An 18,156-nucleotide genomic window follows, 5' to 3' on the forward strand; every position below is an offset into this window, starting at 1 on the left:
CATGCCAAACCATTGGGATTCACACACACATAGCTCTGGCCAGCTTTACTCCATTTGCTGCTCAGAGGAAGCATTGCTGAACTTTGTACATTTATTGCAGAAACAACTGTTAAGAAGTGGTTGAAACTGAGAGGTTCAGCAAATAAGGAAATTCCAGAGATCTCTAAGTACCTTTTACTGTGATGTGTTATGACTGCACATTCCCTTTCCTCAAACCATGCCTTTTAGTGCAAAGCTCACATCTGCTCTGCTGATAACGTGATGAAATTATCTGGAGTCATGTTCCCAGGGCATCATCATCAATTAGATTCTCCCCAGCCTGATTACTCATCTCTTTCTCTTCTGCTCATGCAGATGTTGCCCCCACATCAGCCTTTCCACAGTGGCAAGACTGATTGCAAACACTATTCAAACAAATACTTATGCTAGAAAAATAGGGAGTGGAAATGACTTGACATTTTTTAAAAGGATGATGTCATGTAGACCGCTGTGTTAGGATGGGGCAAGACAGAGCTAGTCAGGAGATTGCCTCAAGTCTGATGCTCCTCTAAAGCTTCCTAGAAAATGAGCTCTCATTTTCAGTCTTTCTCTTTAGGCAGAAACCTGGTGGATAATAAGATATTTCTGAGGGATTAATCATGTCAGTACCCAACAGTCATATTTCCCTATGGCAATGCCTCTACCCATGCCCAAATCCCCTGGGCTGCTGCTGATGTTGAAATGAAATGCTCCTTTTCTCCCAGGGTATAAGGATCACTCCCGCTGTGGTTATTCACTCATTTCGGGGTTTGTTTCCAGGACAAGGCTCTGCTTTTTCAGTGTGCTGCAGCAGTTCTCAAAAACCGACAGTCTCCTTGGCAAAGAAGGGCACTTTCATCCCCCAATGCCAACCTCTCCCGCTCCAGCAAATGCATCTGTTAAGAAAAGAAATGCTATCAGCAGGGCAACAGGTGGCATATTGCAGCCAATCATCAAAGTTTATAATAAGACAGAGGGAGTGCATGTGAGAGAGAGAGGAGAAAAAACAAAAAAGAGGGGGACTAGGCTGAATGAAAATCCAGTGGCAAGCATTTTTTCCACTACTGCACTTACACAGTGCTGAAATAAATGCCTGGTGACTTCGCAGCACTGGGGTAGGGTACTGCCCTGGAAATGCATTTGCCCATTGTACTCCTCTCTGTTTGCTTAGAAGGAATTCAGAAGGGATTTGCTTTCTCTTGTTTCACGAGCCCCACGCTTTCACACTGACCGAAGTGGATACTCACCAGCTGGCCACGTCCATCACCCCTGCCGGGTGGGAGAATTCCTGATTATACTTAGATCCCACAGACCCTGCTCCGTCATTAGCAGACAAGCTCTGCTTGCGCACCGCCATCCAAAATGCAGCCGGCCGGGAGCTCCACACGCCTTGCCTGAAGAAGCCAGATGCCTTCTGTATCAAATATGAATGACCTGCTGAAGGTGCCCCTGGTGCTGAAGGTGCACGTCCTCACCCTGGCAGCCCTCAGCTTGGCCGACATGCTCCCAAAAGGTTTGCTTGGAGGGGCTTTTGTCCTGCTCTGCTTCTGCCACTTGCTGAAGGAGGTTTTGCAAAGGGGAAGGTGTCTCTGGTAATGGTGGGTTGGGTGGTGTGGTAGCATTCCCGGAAGGGACAAAAATGTGCTGCTTTTGGTGGTCACTTCACTGCTTTTAGAAGGATAGCAGTGAAAATAATCTCATAATTGTGTCTGGGATTGAACGTTCTTTGTCTAGGAAAGACACATAGTCCCGTTGCAATGAGCAGGGGAGACTTTGGGGTTCAGCCTGGGTGGGATGGACATTTCTCATGTCAAAGGAATTAAACCATTACAGGTTTTAATGGCTAGTAGCCCAAGACTTGTGGTGTTCTGCTTGCCTGTGTATGCTTATAAATATATAAAGCTCAAAGAAGAAGTGAATAGCTATAATGTCTTTACAGAGCGTATGTATAGAAAGACAAATATGCATGGTTTGTATTGCATACAACATAAAAGTTATTATACCTTCTTCCTCTCTTGTGTGCACACACACATGGACACAAGCACTCATACTTTTAGCCAACACAAGAACAGAAAAAAACCTGCTTAGAAAAGTCTTTGAGGGACAAAGTGCAAAAGTAGTCTTCTGGACACACAATCTGGTAACCCTGCGGACAAAAGGTTTGGCTGTATGGTGGTTGTCGGAGCCATTCAAAGTATATCAGAAACTGCAGCTTCAGGAGAACAAAAAAACCCTCAAGCAGGATGCCAATATTCACCTGTTAGGCCAGCGCCACTGCTCTTGCCAGGCTGTGCTCTTACAATTGTTAGTCTGGTTGGCCTCAAAATGGAAAAAAAAGAAGGTCACTTCTTTATAAAAAAGTTTTGAAATAAAAATGTTGATTTTTTCCTAAGACACTAAAGTAAGTTGCTGAACCCGGGTCTTTTTGAAAGCTGTGGTAAGACAAGATTGGAGAGACAAGAAAAAGAATGAGGAAGCTGATTGATTTTTGTTGGTGGCGCAGTGCAATGAAGAGATACACATCCTTTCTTAAAATGTCACAGGTGTCTGAATTGCCTTGTTCCCTGAGATATTGAAATGCGACTACAGCCCAGTGGTGTCCTTTAGAGGTATTGCAGCGTTAGCTGGAAACATGAATGAGCGGCTTTTGACCAGAGGAACTGCAGTATCTCCATGTGTCTGCAATGCTGCAGGGGAGACTGGTTCTGTTTTCTGCTTTGTTTTGTTGCCTTGCTTGTCTTGTTTTGAAAGTGAGAATCCAATACCGAAGATGAGCAATTTGGGAGCTTCTGGTGGGCTGGGGATAGAAGGGGATTTGGCTTTCTCATGGGCCCCGTGACTGGCCTTGGGTCATTTTGCTGTCTCCAGAAACTACAGCTGACATCCAGAAAAATGGCACCAGTGTGGCTTTACAGATATATAAATTAATTGATTTTCAATATTATTTAAAGCCACAGGCTACCTAAAAAGTGTCAGAGAGCCCCAACGGATGCACATGGAAAGGTCTGGTGCCATTTCTATATGCTGATACGTATGTTTGTACACATTGTTTAGATTTTATTTTCCCACGTTAAACTCTGGTAACGAAGGCACCATAAGTTCTGATTGCTTTCCTGAGAAAACACGGACTGACACTAACACCTGACCTTTTTGGACGACTTTTAGAAGCAGACACCATCTCAGCCATTTTGGGGCTCTCTCGCCACCTCACGACAAAATGGCGGCGTGCTCCACCACTTGCTGTCCCCTTGCAGACGCACCACGCGTCCTTCAGCCTCGTGCCCTCTGCCCCCTCACGCTGGCTACAGGAGCATTGCCTTCACCTCCCTGCTGGCCCAGCACTCGGTTTTAATATCGGAAAGGTAAAAAAGAGCATAGGAGAAAATGACACATTGCTGTGGCTGTCATGGTTGCTCTTCGAGGATGTAGAATCTGGGGAGGCAGCTGTAAAAAAAAAGTTCCCTTTCTGCTTTTACCACAGTTAAAGTGTTGTTAGTTTGGACAGTATTTTCTATGAGTATGGGCTTGATTCTGCCCCAAGGGCTGTGCACTGGCTTTCAGGAGATGCCGGATCAGACCGGTGTAAGCAATATTGCTAAGGATAATTCTGTCATCTGTTGAATAAAAGAGATAACATAAAAGTACTTAACTGTTGCTAGAGAATTTTTTTAATGAATAAAACTGACAGCCCTTGATTGCCCAAAGAATAAAATACTGTCGTGATGCACACTGGCTCTTGGTACAAATCTATCTTTATTAGTTATGAGAATGGCCGCGCTTATCATGATAACACAGTTATAAAACTGGTTGCTTTGAATTTTGGTTACTGTAAAAATTTACATTTCTCAGGGTTAAAAAAGCATCCTTCCAGAGATTAAGGCATGGGGACAACAGCAGTAAAAACATACTATATAAAATTAGATTGTAAAACCCCATTTCAGCCAGGCTTAATGCCATCAAGACCTGATAAACTCTGTCATAAAATAACAACGTCCCCTTTGAAGTAGACAAGATAGCCATCGGTGGAGGTTACTCTCCTAAGACAACCTTCAGTAGCAGGGAAATTTAGGCGTTATGAAAATCTTCCATTTGGTTTCACTGGCGTGGGATTCATCTGGGGTGCAGTATGGATGATTACTTCTACCTAGTGTGACCCAAAAAGGCTCAGTAAGTTGAAGCCTGATAGAATTTGAAGCAGTGATCTTAAACAATGAATCTGACACAAGTGTGTTTTAACTAATGTTTAGTTAATATAATCTTTACTGCTAACTTAGCTGTAGTTTTAAGACCTTTTTATAGAAGTAAAGTCATTACCAATTATGCAATCTGAAGTCATATAATCTAGAAATATTATTGAGGCAGATTAATTCTAATGACATTTCAAAAGTGTTAGGACTTTTACATAAACCTGACAGTGGAAGTCAATCCTTTCTTCCTCTAGCTTCGTTCCAGCTGAACTCCAATGACAATCTAGTTTTTACTCCCATGTAAACTGAAAAAGCATTGAGGTAAAGGCTTTCTATTATTCTCAGTCACTTAAATTGAAGTGTCTTGTATTTTGCCTTTTGTTTTTTTAGGAGGGAGGGGTAAAATGGATGTATTTTATTTTTTGCCTGGATTTAAATCTTACTGTATTGAGGAGGGCCAGCAGATACAGTGCAGGCAGGATTTTCCGGTGAAAAGACACACAGTATGCCACATACTGCTACAGTCAGTGAGGAACAGGAAGATTCCTGTGTCCGCTGTACATTTTCAAGGTGGTGTTTCAGGAATATGGTATGAACCCAGGTCATCTCAGCACAGCTGTCAATGAAATCCAGTCCAACAAATATTGGATGTGTGTCCCTCACAGCTATAGATTAAAAGTCATTCAAGCGTCTTCGGAGGCAATGGCTGCAATGCATACCATTCTCAGGGAAAACAATTCACTAGGGGTACCCTTTGATCCCTTCCAGCTGTGCTTCAAGTCTTTTGCTAGGGCGATGGAAAATGTTTCTAAAGATACATTCAAATAATATATGATGACAGGTCTGTGATAATAAGCATCAGACACAGCTATTAGACTTCTAACCCTGGTGCTACTTGGTATAGAAAAGGTGAGAAAAAGAGATTGTGTGCTAGTCATGCCACAAATCTGGAAGACCTCAAGGGCCTTTACGAGCCTGGCTTTGAAAAATACAGTGCTGTATAAGAGGTTTTTTTAAAAAAGAGAAATAGTTGAGTGGAACAAACCTCGTATTAATGACGAAGAAGCCCAAATCTCATGCATTATGCTTTAATAAGGAGGCACTGTGCCCACTCCAGGGGCAGATCATCTTAGCTTCAATCTGCATGCTGTTCATTGCACTTCCAGCCCATGCAATGTTACCCCCATAGCAGGGGGACAGCCTCACCTGTGTCCTCACACTATGACACCTGGTGCTGTGCACCTTGGGGGAGAGAAGCGTTAGAAACACAGGATGCACTGGGCTTGCTGCAGCTGCCTCACACTTGGGTCTTTCTGTTTTGCACCCTATAGAGAGAGCACGAGGGAAAATGCAAACATCAGAAGGCTGCAGCTGCAAATGTGGAGGGACCTGTGTTACAGCAAATGCTTGGAGGCTGTGCAAAGAACTTCTGCACTGGGGAAAAAGCCATGGATGACCCTGCAGGGACACAGTTGCCTGGGTGTGGGAGGCACCAGGAGGTTTTAACATTTTTAAACATTTTCACTTCCTTCACACAGCTCCCTTGATCAGCACTCCTCTGGAAACTGTGGATGCGCTGGTAGAGGACGTCGCCAAGTTTGTCTGTGTAGTGGAGTCGTACCCTGAGCCAGAGATTACGTGGACGCGCAACAGCATTCCCATCAGGTATGGAGCAGAGCCAGCCCTCTCCAGCATCTCCTGTCAAAATTGTCAGGGCTTTCCTTCATGATAAAGGAGATATCTGGAAATATTAAAATGGGTCTGTGCCAGGGAAAAGGGTGAGTGGCTGTAATTAAATAGGCATCTGTTTTCCTTAGGGAGTGATAGGAGTACCTGGGGGTTGCTCTTGCAGCTTCACACATTTGAGCTTGGAGGCAGTTGCAAGCAATGCAAGGAGTTTGCTCTCCAGCTTCAGACAATGCAATCTGCTCTGTTCCTTAGTTCATGCATTTACGAAGGAGGACAATGCTGTATAATATTTAAGAGGAGCATTGCCAGACTTGTTGCCTGATTGTCTGCAATGTGCTTGGAAACTTTGCATGGAAGGGGTCATATCATCCTATTCTTGTTTGCTTCTAGTTCTGGATCTGACAGTAGAAAACTGGCTTCTTGTTGTTATGTGCAGTGAGACATTAACCATCAGGTGCTGCCAAAGAAGGCAGCCTTGGAAACATGTTATGGAAGTTGCTACCATTGCTTTAGGTCTGCTGCTGCAGACAACCTCTTGCAAATTAAACTGTACCTGATCTTCCAACTCTGAAATCACATTACATCTGCCACATGGTTTCACATCAGTTTCTTGTTCTAGATCACGGTTAGTGACTCCCTCTGTAAAGGAAAATTACAGAACAATCTCTGTGTGACACAGTTAAGGCCTGGTCTCCACAAGAGATGTCCATCTTAGGCAGATGGTCACCTGAAGCACAGTTCCTGCTGTTGGGGTCAAACATCCAAAGAGCCCTTGAACCATTGGCTCAGGAAACTCCAACTAAGTCAGCAGCAGAAGGAGGTCTTACTGCTAGGAAGATAATTTTGGAATAAGAGAAAAGCAGAACACTACACATATGCACACTGGCTTTCAGAAATCTTTTCTTCACTGCCTGCAACAGAATCTCAGCAAAACCCCAGTCCCAGCCCTGTGACCCCGGCCTTGTTGTAGGATAGAGGTCTGAATTTCCACAGATATTATTTCCAAATCAGGTCGCCTTTGTCCTAATTCCTTCCCCATCAGTGACACCATGCCTGAAAATCAAAGCTGGAAGAGGAAGCCATCCATGCAGGACCATGGAGATTACATGGCATGGTCTTTAAAACTTCACTTTCTCTATGTTCTAAGATCATATGAAAGCCAGATCATTTCTCACCCCAATCCCCACTTCCAGAAGCCCAACACACCTTTCTAAAAGCCATCCCTCTCTCTCTAAGGCACAGTGCCTTTTTCACGACCCTGGCCAAAATGGAAAATACTGATCAAAAAGCTCTGCTGGTGAGACCAGAGAGCTCAGGTGCTTCATTCCTTTACTGGGTCTTCTGGAGTAACATTAATAGCAGCAACTGTTTCACTTTCCCAAAGCTGTGTTGGCATTAATAGTCAGTGCTGCTGGATACAAAAACTCAGACCAAAGACAGGGAAATAAATAAGCTGAAAATATTTCTATTGCTTTCCAAGAACATGGATGAAAGTATTTGACAATGGAAAAGGATCAGATCAGTGGGCTTTTTTTTCTGAAAAAACCCAATGTAAACGCATTTATGTGCTTGTGTGTGTCCATGTATCAAACTTCAAAGGGGCTGGTTATTGCAAGCAATAAATATCTGTTATTTTATTTACAAAATTTTCTTCTTTTGCCAAGGTCCCAGCACCCTGAACAGAAGGCTAAGCTAACCTTCAAAACAAAAGAGTATGTAAACATTCAGCTTCAATGGGAATAGTGCCAGGACAGAGGCTCTTGTCAGCACTAGTCTTCTGGAAGCACCTTTCCTTTTGGCGTCCCAACCTGTGCAAGTAGACTGACAGGTGCCCTGTGCTGAGTGAAATGGTTACCTGCCCCATCTCCCAGGGCAGGGCTGCCTGGGGTGAGCCTTCCTCAGGGAAAGAAGGGAATGGAGCATGCACATCTTTTACGATGGATGAGTTCATTTTACTCTTTCTTCTCAGGGTGAAAAAGAGGAGGGAGATACCAGACTGAAAGGCGAAAAGCTGTTGAAAGGAAATATGTGCCTGTAACATCATAAATGGCACATTCAGATTACTCGGTGACTGCTGTACAATTTTTAACAGTAATGGGCAAAACAGGACATACTTAGACATGAGGTATTTGTGATAGTTTGGGAGACAGTCCTCACGTCAGATCCCTTTTGCTACCATTCTTCAGAATCAAAGGCCGATTGCATGAAAGTGCTTCCAAAAAGCATCAACAAAGGTGTGAAAATCAAACATAGAGGAATTTATGAAATGTTATGCAAATCTTGTTCCACTGAAGTTTTACTATACTTTTCCAGTTTTGCAGTGAAAATCAGAACAGCCCTCTGCTTTCTTACCACCTTTCTTTTTGTCTCTCCCTTGCTCTTGCACATGTACACGCACACACACACGCGTGCACACTCCATGCTCACAAACAGAATTGGTCTTTAGTCTGCAGACTTTGTTACAATATCTTGTACCTTTGTTGCTCCACCTTCTGGGCTTTTCTTTAATTCTCTGAAGTCTCCAGGTTAAAGCCTGCTGTCATTAAACTGTAACTATCCTTGCATCCTCTAATCTTTAGATGGCTTCTTTTCTTCAGTGCATTTCTTTGTTGTTTGTTGGTTTTGTTGTTGGTTTGGTTTTTTTTCCAAAAAAATACACAAAACCACTCCTGGATGCAGACACAAAAATACTTGGTTTTTGGTTTGCATCTTTTTTTCTGCAACACTAAAAATCTTTCCATAACATTATCTGTTTAGTGAAAGAAAGACTTTTTTTTTTTTTTTATTTAATCTGAAGAAGGTTTCTTTAAAAAACTTCAGCTAGTTCCAGTTCCTATATAGGCAGTCCTTCCCTTGCACTGAGTGATTATATCTAAAACAGGACCCAGCTGGATAAGATTACTTGTGCTCATGCCTGTCCTTGGCCAGACAGAAACGCAACTGTGGTATGTACTTACTTTACCAATACCTGACTGGAGGAAGAATTGCCACTGCTGGTGGCAGTCAAGAACCACATGTTCTAATTAGGACCAAACCAAATCTTAAGGCCCAACTCAACAATTTCAGTGCCTTCCCTTCTCTTTGCAGGTTGAAAATAAAAAGTAAAACTTATTGCCATTTGTCGTGTCGTTAGTGGTCTGCAGATACAAATGCAATTCCCCCTGTCTGTCCCCAGCTGTCCCCCCGCCCCTGACAATCTGTGCTGTGCCCCGCAGGCTGTTCGACACCAGGTACAGCATACAGAGAAATGGGCAGCTCCTGACCATTTTGAGTGTGGAGGACAGTGATGATGGGGTGTACTGCTGCACGGCGGATAATGGGGTTGGAGCAGCCGCACAGAGCTGTGGGGCTCTCCAAGTGAAAATGCGTAAGTAAAAATGTAATTTCTTCCTGACACCATGTGAGAGTGTAATTGAGAGCCTGAGCAGACCCCCGGGTATGGCCCCTGGCGGTCAGTATTCAGGGCAGACCCATGTCCCTGTGGGGCTGGGTGCAGTTCTTTGAGGCAGAAACATAGCATATTGGATCATATCTTAACTAAAAGCAGTTGTGATTATTCACTTTGAATAACACACACTTGTGCTAGGATCAGAGGAAATGTTTGCATAGCAGGGGATAAAATACAATGCTTTGAAGAACGCCCTTTGTACAAAACTTCGTAAAAGCAGCACAATTTGATAGATTAGACCTCCATAGCAATACTGCATAAATCCCTTGTGAATTTTAAACATAAGATTTCACTAATCAGATTTATGCCTGAGGATGGCAAAAGCAAGTAAATGCTGTTCAGATGTTCTTAACAGCAGTCTTGAAAGGTCTGGAGCACAGTGGTGTAAATCTCATCATCCCACATGGAAGGCTGAGGACTGGTTCTTGCAAGGGGCTATTATATACGTGCTGAACTCAGTCAAGCTGAACTCACATGGCTGCAGTTATTTACACAAACACTTAAAAGGGCAGCTGAGATATATCCTGGCTAAAGCATCTGTGTGTAGTAAAAGATTTGTTTGCACTAATGAGCATGACCCTCCAAGTCTGGTAATTCTGGGGCTCTCCAGCACCCCAGTTGCCTGCACATGGGGGCCAGGAGGTGATGCTCTCTGAAGATCATTTTTCTGCTGGTTCAGTATCATGCGAGGGAGGCAAAACTTCAGATGTCCCAAAACACTGAGATTAAGATGTTTTTTACTCCCCGTTCAGAGTAAACTAAGCCATGTATTTCTTTGGGTAAAATGGATTTAAATTAGTCCTGTATTAACTTTAAGGGAGTTTGATTGTTTTTTTGTTTTCTTTAAGGATTCTTTCTCCTTTTTACTAGCATAGTTATAAATCCTTCAATTAGGGACATTAATTGAGTTTACATGCCCTTCTTGCTGAGCTAAAGACAAGCCTGGGTTAAAACTATTTCAAAACCGATTCACTCCAGACCTGAGTTTTCACGCAAGACATTGTTTATGCAGTGAAGAATGTCAAATCCTGGAATGCAAACATTCTTCAATATTGGAAATACTCTTATCTGGATTTGGATTTTAGCCCAGGCCCTAATTCAAATGACTGTCAAACTCCATTGCTGAAAACAAATAACCCATGCAAGTTAGCTGCTTTTGTGTCCATAAACTGAAACTCTGAATGCTGTGCTTAAGAAAGGTTTTTCTTTTCAAGGCAGCTCATGACCTACTAAGACCACTCTATCTTTCAGCAATGTACCGAAAAAGCAGCAAAGCAGCAGAGATTTTGTTGTCATTTCTGAACTTGTCCTATTCTAGTATCTCTTAGCTTCAGTTCAACTTTAATTTTAGACTTTTCAAATTTTAGGACCCAAAATAACCCGACCACCTATAAATGTGGAAATAATAGAAGGGTTAAAGGCTGTTCTTCCGTGCACCACAATGGGGAATCCAAAACCTTCTGTTTCATGGATCAAAGGAGAAACAGTTGTAAAGGTGAGTAGAAAGTGAAATTTAAGTAATGCTAACTATTCGTTAAAGGTACTGTGTTAAAATATTAGCATCACTTACAGCATTTGTAAATTCTAGTTGCTAGGAAGCAAGCATTTGGAAAATCCAGGGCTCATCTCAAAGGTCTGCATCTCCAATAATCTTGCCTATAAATCAAATATTGTCTGTGTATCTAGATTTTATATTATACATATTTATTACTAGTAAGTGTTGCCAAATGCTGCTGAATGCACTTGTTAGTGTTCTCATAAGTAAGAGCTACTGAGCAGCCTAGCTAAGATTCAGGGCTCTTTTGAAGCTGTAATTCACAGATCTGCAAAACCAGGGATGGGTGAGTGTGTCATGACAACGCTGAGCAGGAAGAGCTGGCCCTAAATCCTTCAGCTGTAGGACAAGATAAATAATTTTCATGCGTGTAAGCCCAATCTTTGCCAGCGGATATTTGGTGCTGCTTGTGTGCAGCCTGCATACAGATCCCTCACATCAATCACTTCTTCCTCTGGCAGGAGAATGCTCGCATTGCTATCCTTGATTCAGGGAATTTAAGGATCCACAACGTTCAGAGAGAAGATGCAGGACAATATAGATGTGTTGCCAAGAACAGCCTGGGCACAGCCTATTCGAAACCTGCAACCGTGGTAGTGGAAGGTGAGTAACCCTTGCACTGAGCTCCAGCTCCGCTTACCAGCTCCTCATGCATACTTGGTTAGCCTGTATTAACCCGAAGTATCACATTGATACTGACAAAAACATCCTAGGGTGTGACCCAAAAGGCAGAAGAAGGGAAAGGAAGGGAAAGCAGAGAGAGAAACAGAGAAAGTTTGTCCACACCTGCTCCCATTGCTGGCTGATGGTGAAAGGAACTATCTGTGGAGGTCCTTGTCCACGTCTGCTCTGGTGGGATATTTGTCTGAGTAAGGACTCCCAGATATGTTTTTCCTTCTGACTCTTGGTTTCCAAGATGCAACCTTGTTTCTTGTTTGTGAAGTCCCACCAGAACCATGGGTTATACGTTATGGCTTGTGAAAATGGACAAGTAGAAAGCTGATGGCCCTGGAAACTCACTGCAAAGAGCCTGATCAGAGAGAACTGCAGCTGTCTCACAGCAAACAGTGAAGCATTTTGCAGCATTGTATATGTCCCCCTTCCTTTCCTCTTATTTTCCATCTGTATTGCTTGATTCTTCAGGTAAACAGAGCTTTTCTCTTTGCGGACTTGAACACTTTCTGCCTGCTAAACTGAACACCAGATTGATTTTTCAGTTTCTGTTCTTTATGTGCTCAGTGTCTGCCTCTTATTTACAGAAGGTGTTTGCTTTATGGTATAAATCATCACCAGTTTCAGAGTGCTGAGACCGGTGGACTGCAGGGGAACCCAAATGTAGGCAGTGAGGCATTCAGTGTTCCCAAATCCTATGAGAAAAGTTGGGTTACGCAAGGTTTTGTGGAGTGGGAGAAGGGATGGCTGACTCAGTAGATGAACTAATTTTTATTTCTTTTTTCAGAATGACTGCACTGTAGAAAGTGGAAAAGGGTCCCCATTTGCCCAGTAAGCTTCAAAAGATTTTTGTAGGTTACATTTGGCTTGGGACTATCAGAGGTTACTTAGGGTGCAATCCCATTTCTAAGAGGACCATTGACTTTCTTCTGGGAGTGGGATCAGGTATATTAGCTCCAACTACAAATTACTGTAGGTCTGCTGTCTCCCTAAAAAATGCATTCATTTTTCAGGTTTTTTTTTTTTTTTTTAATATTTACATGTACTGACTTCAAGTATGTTAGAAATTCCTTAAATGCTTTAAAACAGGAAGGCAGCTATTCCTAATCTAGATTCAGAGCTGTACTCCTCCTGAGCTACAAGCCATGGGGCACACTGAAGACACTGGGATCTGGCTGTGAACTGCTTGCATCCTGGGTTTTGGTTTGGTCCCATCACTGAGGCAGTGGCCAAAAGCTTGTTAAGAATTAACTGTGAATGGCAAATCCTCAGTGCCATGCATACAATGGCCCGCCCCCCCCCCCCCCCCCCCCCCCCCCCCCAATGCTGAAAGGCCTCAGGCACTGGGATTTTATTGCTTGGGATCTACCAGAGTCAGTTAGGAAATCCAAAAGCGGCCTGGAACTACACAAAAATCCAGGCTGCTAAGACTGATATCTTGTTTTGTCACTGTCTCCAGAATTATGCAGCCGCCTGTTAATTCAAGGAATGGCAAAATAATCCACAAATATCCTACTTGCAAAAGAGAGCCTGTGTGTTGCTCTTTTTAAAATGAGGAAGATTAGTTCTTAATTAATCAATGGGCCCTTAGTGCTCCCACACAAACTATCCCCTCATGTTACATTCATGTGTTGGGTGAACAAAGCAATACTGTTCTTCAGGCTCGCCTTGGTTTCTCTGGTAGGGCACCCATATAATACACCTCATTTCAGGCTGCCACCCAAACAAGACTCATGCATGTTTGTTTTACTTTTTTGGCTTCCAAAATCCAAAGGTAATCATCCTGACTGCAGCTTGCTGTGTATACAGATCCCTTCCCCACCCAGTATTTTATATTAATTCTCATGGATATTTAGCATACATACATATGCACATACCTATGTATGCACGCAGGTATGAGCACACACATACATCCCCTCCACGGACCTTTTATCATTATTTTTAGTATCCCTCCCCTCCTACCTCTTCCACCCCCTTAGTATCAGCATTTTAAAATAACTCCAAGCAAATAATCATCTAAAATTACTTGATACAGAAAAATCACACTTCAGTCAGTCTTCTTTGAGCAATTGCTTTGTTCAGAAAACTTATGAAAATATGCTGTTTGTTGCTTCTCTGTAGTAACACTACAACATTTTTTCTTAAATCTTGGTGTTACCATTCACTGGAGTTACCACCCTGCATAGTGTGGCTTAATATTAAAATAAAATGACTAAGCGTGGCTGGTTAACTATGAATATTTAATCCCAAAGCAAATGCTCATTCAAAGAGCAGTGCAAATATTTATGCCCAGCTAAATCTAGATCAGGCGGGTCCTGATTTCTGGAAGAGGTTTCTAGTTTTCTGTTGTGAGCTTCCATTTGAACGGGTTCAGCATTAGTCTTGGAATTAGTTTCAGGCATTGTCCAAAGTGCAGGGTTGTCTAATTTCTTGAAAGATAGACTCTTTGCCTCCTGCATGCAGTCAGGCTCCTTAAAGTATGTAAGGTCAGGCACATGCTTAAATGACTTGCTGAAGCTGGGCCCAGAAACTACAGTAAGACTCAAATGCATAAAATTATCTGTGCTGGATCCACTCATTCAAACTGATGATAATCTTGGCCCAAGCATTTACACCACTGAGGTGCCTTATAGTCCTACTTCTTGTCTGGTTTCAGTGGTCCTGGGTAAAATAATTTGAAGAATGCTGCTATTTTGATTTTCCAAATATTTTTTCTCCATTTACTGTTGCCTTTCCTCATTTATAATACTGGCCTCTATCGATTACTTTTAAAGCACAGCTTTAATATTTTTAGAGCTTTATTATTTTTAAAGCAAAGTCAAAATAATTTGAGTAACAATTTTAGATTAATATTGAGGTGCACTTCCTGTCATGAGAAAGCAAGCAGTGGAAGCCTTTCTTAGCAGAACTGAATTTTCAGTTGTTCCTGATTTTTGTCAGTGAGTGGGGCAAGGGAAATAAGGATCCTCTGGGTGCTGCCCCCTGCATGGACTGGTTCCTTGCCAGCGCAGCCTGCTTCCTCTCCAGGGGCACTTTTCAGGCACCAGAGTTCAGGTGATGAACTAGTGAACTCTCATCATTTAAAGAGTTTTAGTGTCCAGAACTGGGTCAGGCTTTTAATTAGAAGGGTTGAAAAAGCCTGTCCTTTTGGACTGTGTTTTTTCCCCAGTTTGGGGCAAACCCACATGAATTTGGAGACATGATGGTGAAGCTGATTCTTTCCTTAAAAGGCATAATCCATTAGGGGTGGAAACATGATCATAACAGACCTGACTGCTGGGTCTGTGGGAAGAGCCAGGATCTTCACTGGGAACCATGCTGAGACCATGGAGAGCACTGCCCTTCCCGAAAGGCTGCCCGGTGTGCCTGGAGGTGTTAGGAGGAGAAGCAGAGCATGGGGCATCCTCTTGCGTTGACACCAGGAAGCAGGCACAGGAGGTGAGGGACAGGGAAGGGACACAAGAGGCGAGTATTGGCCAAGAGAGCCAAGTGAGTGACCCTGCTGAAGGAGGGTTGTACACTATTTTTACGATATTGGTGTGTCCCGTAGCAATAAAATGACACATGCCTCTGGTTTAGCTCTGAGGGGACGACTTGGAGGAGCAGGGTTTGTTCTTTCCAACATGTCCTGGGGCCACTGTGAAGTGGTCCTCCACCAGCCCACTGGTTTCCAGCTGTGTGGAAGCTGCAAGGGTGTATTGAGTTGGCTTTCCCCTGTTCAGTTCCTTTGTCAAATTGGTTACAGCTCATGCAACTTATGGAAGAAAGGACTAGTAGAAGTACTGGCATGAGGCAGAAGTGCAGTAGGCAGAAACAAGCCTTCTTCACACTGCTCTGCAAAGCAGAACAAATGACCAACTACCAGTTTGCTGGCTCTGTTAAAATTAGCATGTGAGGTTGACTTCCTGTTGCTCATATAAGTCCAGAGATGCCTAAAGGAGGTAACGTGCATTTAGATGAAGGAACAATATTATAAGCTTGGCTGTTTGCCAAGAAATGTGTTTTTGATTTCCTAGAGGCAACATTTCTGACCTGCAGTTTTGTATTAATTTTCTATCATCTTAAGCATTTTGCTAACCAGCTGTTTAATTGCTACATTATCAGTTTTGATAATGAACTTCCGTGAACCCTAGAGGAGAAGAGCATTTATATAGTGAAGCAGTACCTTGCCAAAGGATTTATACAAATTTCCTGTTGATTGCTGTACTGATGTCTAAAATGAACCTGTGGCTTAAAGGTTCCTGGATGAATCCAAGATTCAGAACTACGGTGGAATAAAAGCATTTGCTTGCTTATCTGATCTGTAGTTCACACAGGTGTCTGAAGGCTGTAGGTTATTACACAAGATGTTGGCTGAGATGGCTAAGATGTTCCATCCAGCTTTACCTGAAGATCACTCCTTTGGAAATAAATAAGAGAGCAGCTATTGCCTTCAGTAATGTTGAGAGTTGTCCTCAAGTAGAGGGCAGAACTTCCCATCAATGTCAATGAAAACTGAGGGCAGGGTATAGACTTTTAGGTTGTACCAAGAATGCATTTCTTGGCCCTTGTTGGAGCATTTGAAATCTGTAGGGTTTGCATGATAGGCATCATTAGTGAGACATTCACCTGTTTTTTCCTTCATGCATTGGACAGCTGTTTATGTAACATAAGCTCTAGAACAGGAGGAATTTCAGTTTTCATTGCTGTTTGCAGTGACATTGATTCAGTCCATTAATAGGACCAGTTCAGCAAAAGCTATTCAAGAGGTCATCAGGTTCAGCTTCTGGGCCTGCTGCCTAAAACTGTACACCGTCTGTGGTCCCCTCGGCTTGATGTGTGTAACAATGATATTCTCCATAGCCATTATGTATAAATTGTAGGACATTGAAAGAACAAATTTAAAGCCACAAGCTCTTGCCTGGAAGAGGCATGGGAATATTCCTGAGTATGCTTGTCACTGGGACATAGAGAAAAGCTGCCTGGTGGGCTTTTTTTAATGTGCAAAATAAATTTGCTTTAATCTCTTGCTATCTTTTTCAGATGTGGTGCTTTTAATGAATATGCATATACAATTCCTGCATCAAATAAGAAGCGTCTATTGCAAAACAGCAGTAGAACAATATGTTTTGCGATGACTTACAGGGTTGATCGCCTGACCTGGGCTCTGTGTTCTGGCAGAGTTTTTTTGTCTGTTTTGGAGAATGTTTCCTTCTCTCCTTGGGGGAAGGAAAGTGCCACGTTATGACTTGGTAGAATGGGCTCCTGTCCTGTATGTTCCTCACTCTTCAAAACAAAAAAGTCACAAAAGAAATTGAGAAGTTGACAGTGTATTGCTTACAGTTTAGAAGTAACAGCTGTTTATAGATGAAGCATAAAGCTATAAACCATATATTTCTTTATCACCCTAAATTTTATCTTCAACTATGGAATAAGCATTTTCTGGTAATGAATGGAGTTATTGCCATTAAAATGTACAAAGGGTTGTGGTGGATTAGGCACTAACACAACTGAAGGTAGAATGTTCTTCTGAGAGGTGTCCTTCCATTCCAACAGAAGCATGTGCATGGAAGTCCTCTGCTGTAGGCAGACAGTCTGAATTGTCTACTGTCTTTTTAGCCTCGCATACTGGGACTTTGATTGAAGAAATCCTGAAAAAAGGGGTTTTCTTCCCCTGAGGATGAAGATCAAACTTCCTGTTGTGCCTTTCTAGCTGTGGCACCCAAACAGTAAAACCTCCGATGTTCCCAGTTTGCTCAGTGATGCATTTTTAATGTTGAACCAGAAATAAAAAGACCATAAATACATGGACTGTAGTGTGAAAGAGTACACAGATAGTCCTGTTGGTTGCATGCTGAATTAGATGCACACCCATCTTAAGATTTATGTGAAGTTGAGCTTGATCTCCAGCCTGTGGCACCAGAGAGTTGTGGAATTAAAGAGTTTTGGCGTATAGTGTGCGATAAGGTTTAATTTTGAAGTCATCACAGTACAAAGGCATGCCTAGAAATTAGCAATCCTAAATCTGTCAGGAAACAAACAAACAAACAAACAAACAAATTAGGTAGTACAAGTGCTGGAAGATCCAGTGTGCTCATCAGGAAACTAACTGGATTCTCCATGGATTTAATAACATGTTTGGATTAAATCTTCTCTGCAGTTTCCAACTGGCTGAACAGGGCATTGGTTGAGGGCTACTGATCCTTTCTTTATCCAGGCAGTTTCATTCATCCCTCTTTCGAAGTGTTGCTCCTCCACTTCCTCCTACGCTACTACTATGTGACAGCACACGAAGCAAACAAATAAAAACAAGCGTAGAAGCAGTGCTCCTTATGCTCCCGACTTAGACGTTGTTTGTTTTTGCGTTCCAGTCCTGGTAGATAGAAGTCTTTTCCTGCCCACAGTTTATTGCTTATTACTAGCTACTAAAATAATACCCCGCCACAGGCCACAAAAATGTTCCCCTATAAGCCACTTGTGAGAACCGCCTTAGGCTTAAAAATAGGAAGATTCCTTGGAGAATCATCCCTTCAGAGGGAAGGATCTGTCAGGACAAGGGTAGATTTGGTCTAGATTTTTGATTTTTTTTTTTTTTTTTAATCATTTTG

The 18,156-nt window shown here is 42.6% G+C and overlaps 1 protein-coding gene across 4 annotated transcripts in view; it reads left to right on the forward strand.

The window, feature by feature from the left end:
• Nucleotides 1–1,425: 1,425 nt before the first annotated feature.
• The window catches only part of MUSK (muscle associated receptor tyrosine kinase), a 53,222-nt gene continuing 36,491 nt past the window's right edge, over nucleotides 1,426–18,156 (forward strand). For 2 of the 4 annotated variants that reach the window (XM_049794885.1, XM_049794887.1), the window contains exons 1-5: nucleotides 1,444–1,531; nucleotides 5,744–5,870; nucleotides 9,110–9,261; nucleotides 10,710–10,837; nucleotides 11,359–11,500. In XM_049794885.1, the coding sequence (XP_049650842.1) occupies nucleotides 1,444–1,531; nucleotides 5,744–5,870; nucleotides 9,110–9,261; nucleotides 10,710–10,837; nucleotides 11,359–11,500 (637 nt within the window). Of the gene's footprint in view, nucleotides 1,532–5,743; nucleotides 5,871–9,109; nucleotides 9,262–10,709; nucleotides 10,838–11,358; nucleotides 11,501–18,156 lie in introns of all 4 variants that reach the window. The other 2 variants (XM_049794884.1, XM_049794886.1) reach the window with 2 other exon arrangements.

The sequence above is a fragment of the Accipiter gentilis genome, chromosome Z (assembly GCF_929443795.1).
Source record: "Accipiter gentilis chromosome Z, bAccGen1.1, whole genome shotgun sequence".
NCBI lineage: Eukaryota > Metazoa > Chordata > Aves > Accipitriformes > Accipitridae > Astur > Astur gentilis.